This window comes from Oncorhynchus mykiss, chromosome 24 (assembly GCF_057628025.1).
Source record: "Oncorhynchus mykiss isolate SJ-2025 chromosome 24, ASM5762802v1, whole genome shotgun sequence".
Lineage (NCBI taxonomy): Eukaryota > Metazoa > Chordata > Actinopteri > Salmoniformes > Salmonidae > Oncorhynchus > Oncorhynchus mykiss.
In genome coordinates, this window is record NC_143045.1 from 19,198,741 (window position 1) to 19,208,523 (window position 9,783).

The 9,783-nt window shown below is 39.2% G+C and overlaps 2 protein-coding genes across 2 annotated transcripts in view; both read right to left on the reverse strand.

Annotated features, from left to right (window-relative positions):
• Positions 1-4,838, reverse strand: part of LOC110503929 (nucleoredoxin) — a 57,388-nt gene extending 52,550 nt beyond the window's left edge. Inside the window, exon 1 of the mRNA XM_021582587.3 lies at positions 4,036-4,838. Within this exon, the coding sequence (XP_021438262.2) occupies positions 4,036-4,344 (309 nt within the window). The 5' untranslated portion in view covers positions 4,345-4,838. The remainder of the gene's footprint in view (positions 1-4,035) is intronic.
• Positions 4,839-5,132: 294 nt separating this feature from the next.
• On the reverse strand, positions 5,133-9,205 carry LOC110503933 (thioredoxin domain-containing protein 17). Its single transcript, XM_021582593.3, has 4 exons — positions 8,860-9,205; positions 8,490-8,571; positions 5,980-6,055; positions 5,133-5,677 (listed from the first exon to the last, which is right to left on the reverse strand). Exons 1-4 carry the CDS (start codon positions 9,002-9,004, stop codon positions 5,609-5,611), a joined length of 372 nt encoding a protein of 123 aa, XP_021438268.1. The 5' UTR covers positions 9,005-9,205; the 3' UTR covers positions 5,133-5,608.
• Positions 9,206-9,783: the final 578 nt, after the last annotated feature.

Genomic DNA, 9,783 nt, shown 5'->3' on the forward strand with positions numbered 1-9,783 from the left:
CCTACAGCCAGAGCCCAGCCAGGCCTGAGAAGAGAGGGGGAAGAGAGCCACTTACTACCCACAGACCCACAACGTAGCCCTCCTCCAGGTCAGCATCATACACCAATTAGGTATCTCTCTCCCTCCCCCTCTTTCACACACACACACACCCTCTCTCTCTCTTACTGGTTGCTATGATCACACTCGCATACAGGCAAGATCTGGACTCAAATGGGTTTCTTCTACACAGACATGTTGATTTAGAATAGAGCATTACCTTGTCTTGCTTCCCTCCCATTTACTGGAAACGGGTTCTGATCGCAATATAGGCACGGATGATGCCTTTGGACAGAACTGTGTATGATAACAAGCACTGATAAGTCATATTGATGTGGGTTGTCACCTCATTTTTTTTTTAAATCAACAAAAAGTCCTGTTATTATAAATTGTGAAGAATGAGTGGAAAATAAACAGCATATAAATGGTAATAAATAATTAGCCAGCTCATGTAGACGCAGCTGATGCATATATACAGATGATATCTCCTCTGAGGCAAAGCTTCTCTTATCAGGTGCCAGGAGCTTCATATACCCGTCCTGGTGATAAGACCACATCTGTGCAGCAGACAACGGCTGAGACTACATAGCCAACCCACAAGGCTACAACGCCATCTAATGCATTATAAAGCCTGGCTACAGGAGCAGAAATCACATTCACGTCAATGCACACACAGATGCCAAAGTAATAATTCTGAAGGGGGGAAAGATATAGGCCACATGAAACCTTAAGTAAACACTAAACATGTACTTGCCTTAGGACATGTCAGAAGGCTATAGTGTGACCTACATCTGAAACATCAACTCTCTCTCTTCAGTATACAAAACAGAGCAGGCCAGAGGTTAGTTAAACCCCTAACAGACACACTCATTCAGGCCCCTGCTGTACTGAAGGTCACAATTACTCTGCAATTAATACGGGTGGCACTGTCCGAGTTAAATGCAAAGTTGTACACTACTCTCAAGTAGCCTTAGCCAAGTCATGGCCGCACTCGAATTATGAACAATGGCAATGTTAATGCTGCAGAATATTTTCCACCAGCAGCATTCAGAACACAATAAGGCTGCAATGTGGCTATACGCTCCTCCCAGACTGGCCCAAAACAAGTCCCATCCCTCCCGCCCTCAAATCAAATGCCTCCATCATTCCACCCCTTCACGCCTGGACTGCATAATGAAGTGAAACACAAACAATCTGCAGCACATTAAAAGGGCGTTGATTGAATCTAAATAAGCTGCACCTATTAAAAGTGAGGGTTAGGGTTCTACAGGAAAATAATGCACTAAGAAAATTCACAAATAGTTCATAAAATATACAGCACGCTATTTGATGAACATGGGGAAGGGTTGGATGGTGTGGAGCCAAGAGGCCAAGGCTCATTTAAAAAGGTCCCGTATGCCCTTACAGTTGAAAGAATCATCCTAAATGTCTCCATTTCATTGAAGAGGTGGTCAAATGTTGGTGTAGTAATTACTTGCTGGTATGTAGGTAAACTGGGTAGGCCTAGATCAGGTAAATACATTAAAAAAAATCATCCACTAAAATGGCACATTGTACAAAATATCATTCCACTGGCTGACAGTAGTGCATGCAGAACTATTCTTACAGAGATCTTCTGCAAATCCTTTTTACTAGCCTAGTGTGGCAACGTAATAAGACACGGAAGAGTGCTATATATATATATATATATAATGTTAATACAGTGAGAATATTTCCAAATAAAAGAGTTGCCCTGGCAACTTAGGACAAGGAAATGATCACCATCCAACTAAAAGCCAGCCTCCTTTATCACCATATTCTGCTCCCATTATTTTAGAGATAGAAACAGTATGGTATGATTTCCTGTTTTTTTTTCTTCACTGTGAAATTCTATTTTCTACCTATCCTGTGGGGCCTAGAGACCATGATGTCTTCACCAGCCATTACTGGATTTAATGTCCTGTACTGCCAACCGGGTAGCAGCAGCAGGGCACTGAGAATGGCGCAGGTCTGTTCTCTGCAGACAATTAGATTTATATTCACACTAACTCGGCTCTCTCCCTCTACCCTCCTCTCCCTAACGATTGCAATGTACACAATGATATTCTTTATAGCATATAGATTATGTGCATGCAGCTGCAAGCCGAGACACATCGGCTAGCCGAGACAGTCTCAGTGGGATTAATTGTAATTTGTTATTAAGGATCATCATTTGTTTTTAATACAGACATGCTGACGTATGTAGGAAACTGGAGGTGGGGAGGACCCAAAATGGATCCTGATGTGGGTGAACCTGCAGCATGATGCAGGTATCATCTAGGTATACTTTATTTCTAATCCTGAAACCCTTGCCTTACCCATAAATGTACATTATACAAAACACTGACATCAGCCTAAACATTTAAAAAGGCTTTCACAACATGCTATTTGTACATTTATTGAATTCATGTCCAGAAAATAAATACAGACATGAAGATATTGTGGTAATCATATTTACAATATAGGCCGAGATTAATTTTATGGGACAGTAACTGTAATAATTTGTAGCCTAGTGGTTAGAACATTGGGCCAGTAACCGAAAGGTTGCTATATCGAATCCCCGAGCTGACAAGGTAAAAATCTGTCGTTCTGCCCCTGAACAAGGCAGTTAACCCACTGTTCCTAGGCCGTCATTGTAAATAAGAATGTGTTCTTAACTGATTTGGCTAGTTAAATAAAAAAGTTTAAAAATTATTATAAAAAAAAACATCAGAATAATTGTGATACATTAAGGACATTTCGTTTGTTGTGTGCAAGGTAAAATAATGAATAAATAAATGGACAGTGTACATAGAAAAAGATTTGGCAATTTTCTGTGAAAGGTTATGATGATTAAGCTCATAATCTTTCTAGGCTAAGCATCTATTTTGAAACCATTACATTAAACCCATATGAAAGAGATGGACAGATAATGCGAATAAAATTAATGACAGTGTCACCTACAGGTTTATTTATAGGAAATTTGAATAAACCTTCTCCTTTTTCAAACGTATGGGTGTTTTCCAATAGCTGTGTAATGTGTAGGCCTATTGTGAGATGTTGACTTCTGTATCCTAAATAATGGCCCTGCAATTAAATAACTAATTGAACAACAGCCTAACAGCTAAAGACTAGGTCATTGTATCGAGTCTCACATATTTCACGAACACTTGATCAAAAACACATTATACCTTTTTCCCTTTGTATTTTTACAATAACAATTTTCAGCATCGATCATTTCACCTTGGCTATAATAAACCTTAGATATTAGGTATCCATATATAAAACAAACAATTAAAATAAACTTTTGAACTATATTTAAATCAATATTTATATAGCATTGTCACCATTTCTAATTGCTATAGGCCTACAATAAGTCCAGTTTTGGTCAATATCTTGACAATATTTTTTTGTCAATTGTCCTGCCCCAAAACACTAATTTGTTACTTGAGTGTTTGAATTAAAAAAGGATTCTACAACTGCCACTATGAATAACAATATATTTTAACATGAGCATTTATTCCCACTACCGGTGTGTGTGTGTGTGTCATTCTCTTATTTCAATATGGCTATATAGGCTGTAGATAACCTGTGACATGCCACTGGGGTGAACAATAGATAGGCTATATATTATATCCAATACAAACAATGGAACCTGGAATAAATACATTGGGCCTTCTGTAAACCATATTATGTATACATGAGAGACAGTGACAAACGAATCTACCTACTGAAAAATAGGTCAGCTGGCAACATTAGAAACAAAATATGTTAGACCCTGTATCAACTTTTGGTTCCACCGTCAATTATGTCCAATGACCCAAATAAATGCATATACCTGTGCACTGTAAGGTAGGCCTATCTAATTGGGCCAAGTGTTTAATTAAGTAAGCGTTTATTGGCCAAATGGCCAGGGTAGGCTAAATATATTTCTGTCACATATGTTTTTTATATCGTGACTCAATTCCAGATTCACATTTTTATTAATTGGTCACTTCTTACCTTTTTGTGTCTATCTTTGAAAGGCAATGCCGGCCATTGCATCTCCTGTAAAAAGTCTTGCCAATGTTTCTGGTCCTGATCAGATGAGACGAAGACGATTTCCAATGTGTCTTTATGTTCAGATGATTTTTTGAACTTGCTATAAAACTCACACAGACTGGCGTTGAACTGCTTACAGGGGCCGTTTAAACTGCAGCCGAAGTAGAGCCCGACCAGGGACAGCTTGCTGCCCAGCGCCTGTACATCCACCTCGGCTGTCTCGCTGTTGACGAGCCGCTCCCCGAGTAGATTCACCAGAAACTCTGACATCTCTGCTCTAGTCCTTGAAACAGACCCTAATATATTCCGTTCTCTTACCAAGACTGCAGAAAATGAAAACCGAAAGGCTCAGTAAAAACAAACACGCCCTCGTCCTCCAATTTAGCTTCCTTGGAGAGCCCCAATTCGTGGTATAGCCTATGCTCAAATGTGTGCACGACGACAGATCCCCTTTTCCGCTTCTCAGCTCAGCGGCTCCAATGTGTGGTGTGCAGGAATGCGCTCCACTTATACTCCTCTTATTGTGGTTGCGCTCATCACTTCAAAGCAAGCAACTCTTTCATGATACCTAGTTATAAAATGGCGATATTGAGTCAATATAACATTATTGATGTATGTAATATAAAACATTTAGACCACCTTTGTTTGATCTGGTATTTAATAACACTACTCGATCAAGTTCACTATTCAATGACTGCTTGTTGTCAGCATTGAGCATGTTTAGGCCTACATGGTAGACACATGACATGTTTAGGCCTATGTGTACATTAGACCCATATGACAGCACTAGGGATAGGTTACTTTTTTCTTCTTCATGAGCCTACAAGGAGCTTACTTTTTTTTCTCGGTTTACAAAGACATATCAAATGTGCCAATTATATTATCTCATTTGTAATTTCGCATAAAAAGTTAGAATTTATATTTCTATCATTTCTGATTTTTTAAATGTTTTATTATAAGACATATTAGGCCTAATATATTTAGACAGGCTGAGGGAGCCACCTAGCTTCTCACAAAGTGAACTGCACTATAGACAAACTTCTTTTCACACATTCAAATGTTTTCATCCAGCCATCATTTATTTTCATTTGACTAAGTTATACACTATAACAATCACAGTATACCAGGTAATGCTTCAGTTTATATCCTCACTCTATAGATTACTGCCGTAAGTAAGAAACAAGAATCATCAATTGATGAGATTCAATTCATTTGACACAATTTGTCTGGTGGGCTATGTTATTATAACTCTTCTATTTAATTTACTAAATGAAACATCAAGTTCTAAAAGCAGTCAGCTAGCTCTACCAAGGCCTCTGGTTATGTTATAGTTTATTTTTATTTCCATGTAAGAATAGCAACACATTCACTGATTAACACTACCTCGCAGGGAGAGGAGTGTGTATTTGAATTCCAAAGAAACAATCAATTCAATCAAGTGTAGTGAAAAGGTGATTGGGCTGGGACTGGATCTCAGGAGAGGGGGAAATGGAAGATGACCAAGTGCAGGGTGAGTGTGGTCCTCTGTAGCCCTCTAGTCCTCAGTGAACATCATCCTCACCAGGTCAGCTTTGAAGCACTCCTCCTCAACCAGCTTCTGAGGCTGAATTAGATGGAAGAAAAGAAACAGAACTTAGCATGTTTTGGTAACCCTTTCCCTAAAGGTATATTTCATTAAGAATTTATAAAAAGTTTATAAATGGTTAATAACAACTTCACTAACATGTTAACACAGATGTTTTCATTTTATTTATTTTTTACAGATTGACCATCTATAAAATAATAATAAAAACGCTTTTGGGACCCATTGAGTGTTACCACAAAATCCAAAAGAAAAAGCCACACTTTTAAAATTGATAACAGAAACTCTCCTTCTTTGTCCTCTTGCTATGCACTTATGCTCACCGTGCCATATCGGATCAGAGTGGGAACTCCACTGAGCTTCAGAGTCTTCTTGAATTCATTATTGGGATCCTTCCAACTGGTCGAAGATGAAAAGGTACAGTGGGGAGAACAAGTATTTGATACACTGATGATTTTGCAAGTTTTCCTACTTACAAAGCATGTAGAGTTCTTTAATTTTTATCATAGGTACACTTCAACTGTGAGAGACGGAATCTAAAACAAAAATCCAGAAAATGACAAAGTATGATTTAAGTAATTAATTTGCATTTTATTGCATGATATTAGTATTTGATGACCTACCAACCAGTAAGAATTCCGGCTCTCACAGACCTGTTAGTTTTTCTTTAAGAAGCCCTCCTGTTCTCCACTCATTACCTGTATTAACTCGTTACCTGTATAAAAGACACCTGTCCACATACTTAATCAAACAGACTCCAACCTCTCCACAATGGCCAAGACCAGAGAGCTGTGTAAGGACATCAGGGATAAAATTGTAGACCTGCACAAGGTTGGGATGGGCTACAGGACAATAGGCAAGCAGTTTGGTGAGAAGGCAACAACTGTTGGCGCAATTATTAGAAAATGGAAGAAGTTGAAGATGACGGTCAATCACCCTCGGTCTGGGGCTCCATGCAAGATCTCACCTCGTGGGGCATCAATGATCATGAGGAAGGTGAGGGATCAGGCCAGAACTACACGGCAGGACCTTGTCAATGACCTGAAGAGAGCTGGGACCACAGTCTCATAGAAAACCAGTGTATCAAATACTTGTTCTCCCCACTGTATATTAAGCGAAATCCAAAAGTCAAAGACATTTAGGTCAAATGTATAATTTTGTGCATTGTATATATACATACACACACACTGAACAAAAATATAAATGCAACATGCAATAATTTAAAAGATTTAACTGAGTTCATAAAAGGAAATTCATTAGGCCCTAATCTATGGATTTCACATAACTGGGAATACAGATATACATCTGTTGGTTACAAGATACCTTGAAAGGTAGGGACGTGGATCAGAAAACCAGTCAGTATCTGGTGTGACCACAATTTGCCTCATGCAGTGTGACTAATTCCTTTGCATAGAGTTGATCAGGCTGTTGATTGTGGCCTGTGGAATGTTGTCCCGCTCCTCTTCAAGGCCTGTGTGAAGTTGCTGGATATTTGAACACGCTGTTGTACACGTCTATCCAGAGCATCCCAGACATGCATGACATTTGGGTAATTATTCCACCACTGCATGTCTGGTGAGTATTCAGGACATGGAATAAATGGGAAATTTCCAGCTTCCAGGAATTGTGTCCAGATCCTTGCGACATGGGGCCGTCAATTATAATGCTGAAATGTGATGGCAGCAGATGAATGGGCCTCAAGATCTCATCACGGTATCTCTGTGCATTCCATTTGCCATTGTGTTTGTTGTCTTTAACTTATGCCTGCTCATACCATAACCCCACCACCACGGGGCACTCTGTTCACAACAGACATCAGCTAACCGCTCACACACAAAATGCCATACACATGGTCTGTGGTTGAGGCCAGTTGGAAGTACTGCCAAATTCTCTAAAACGACGTTGGAGGCTTATGGTTGAGAAATTAACATTAAATTACCTGTCACAAGGTCTGGTGAACATTCCTGCAGTCAGCATGCCAATTGTGCACTCCCTCAGAACTTGAGACATTTGTGGCATTGTGTTGTGACAAAACTGCACATTTTAGAGTGGCCTTTTATTGTCCCCAGCACAAGTTGCACCTGTGTAATGATCATTAATTTAATCAGCTTCTTGATATGCCACACCTGCCAGGTGGATCTGTCAGGTGGATGGATTATCTTGACAAAGGATAAAATGCTCATCAACAGGGATGTAAACAAATTTGTGCACAACATTTCTGGGACCTTTTATTTCAGCTCATGAAACATGGGACCAACACGTTACATATTGCGTTTATATTGTTATTCAGTGTATTTTGCTCATTTCAAATATGCTGTCCAAGAGAGACAACAATTCATGATGTTACAACTTGTACAATGTATTTAAGCTTTTCAAAACTTCTAGCTGCATTTGAGGCTGTAACGGTTTTCGTTGGTGGAAGGAGTAGACCAAAGCGCAGCGTGGTAAGTGTTCATGTTGTAAATTTAATCAAAACTGAACACTAGAGTCATAACGAGTACGAAACAGTTCTGTCATGTGATACACACAAAATAACTACCCACAACTCAAGGGCGAAACCAGGCTGCCTAAGTATGGTTCACAATCAGAGACAACGATTGACAGCTGCCTCTGATTGGGAACCATCCCAAACACATAGAAATACAAACATAGAACAAAACAGAATACCCACCCACATCACACCCTGACCAAACTAAAAATAGAAACATACAAAGCAATCTACGGTCAGAGGGTAAGAAGAATACTTATTTTCTATTGCCTGTGGATTGCACAACACTATCATTCTGCTATCATCACCAGTGAATATGAAGAAAAAGTTGAGTAGCCTACATACTAGGGCCTCTCTCCAACCTGACAGTAGAAGAAGACTGAGCCCTCAGGAAGGTGGGACATCTCTCCTCTAACAATTGGCTCAGCTGGAGGGGAAGGAGGAGAAGAAAGATGGCAAATGTGTGTGGCTTTGAATTATGCACACCATGAATTACACAATAGTACAGTACAATATATAATAAAAATACAGAAAATATAGCACAAAACAAGCACCCCCTGTAAACACTTTACAGAGATTAGTTGGCTTGGCTACCATGAATTGCCAACCATAATGTAGCAGAGACTGACACTATGACAGACAGCTGGGAAAGAAAGTCAACTGCTATACATGACAGGTACACCAATGTATAGCCATAAAACAATACTTCTGTTACCTTTCACACAATCTGGACACCAGCTCAACCCTTGAGTGTCTATATCACCAGAGAAATATGCAAATATGTCATTTCCTTTCCTCTCAGACACGGCTTTGCAAAATTCATCATAACCATGGACCTTTACTTCTTCGTAATGAGACATGATGATATAGAATAAGAAGCAGTATTATCAATTATCGTAGGCTAGGCAAGCAGGTATGAAGCATTTCATGCAATAACAAATACGACATGGACTCTTCGCCCTATGTTCGCTTCTAAAATACTACAAGCAGAGTGTAAGAGGTAAAGAGAGAGGCTCAACTCGGAGGGAAATCTGTCTCCGTGGCATTTTTGCCCACCAAGTGAGGAGTTTTTGTATGGATGTCAAAGAGTGTCGAATTTGGTTAATGGCTTATTTGCTACGTTATGTTTAGTTGATTTAATATATGTTTCGTAATTCTTAGGTTGTTACGGGTGCACTCGTTATAAGTAGGACACGTGACACCCACTCAACTTTTTTATATTTTTTTAACAATTTATATCGGAGTTGTCTCTATAGCTATGCATATTCATGATATGAGGCTAGTAGCATAGCAGCTCTCCATTGAATACAGACGATTAACGTCAACAACCCTCATCGAATATTCAAAAAAAGTATTAAAATAATGAGATATCCACCAATCCAAAGAAAGGATAGGTGGGATCTAAACAGCCACCGTGCCGCTTTGTGGACAACGAATCCCATTGTTAGGGCAGAGAGACAAGTATCTTGTCAGTATATCCATAATCTTTGCTACGAGTACAGAACACGCATGACAACGCTTCCTCTTGTCTATGAAAAATAAAAGTGATTGGACAACTTCATCCTATTCGTGTAATGTTTTTGATGATTGTTAAATCGAAACAAACATAATCTTATGGACACAAATAGATAGAACAATT

What these genes read in the sequence shown, in the direction of transcription:
- LOC110503933 (XM_021582593.3), bottom strand. Translation starts at nt 9,004, where the DNA reads ATGTCTCATTACGAAGAAGTAAAGGTCCATGGTTATGATGAATTTTGC. An exon ending in GTGTCCAGATTGTGTGAAAG is followed by an intron (nt 8,572 to 8,859) that starts GTAACAGAAGTA and finishes CTTCCCCTCCAG; the next exon opens with CTGAGCCAATTGTTAGAGGA. An exon ending in CTCTGATCCGATATGGCACG is followed by an intron (nt 5,678 to 5,979) that starts GTGAGCATAAGT and finishes CATCTAATTCAG; the next exon opens with CCTCAGAAGCTGGTTGAGGA.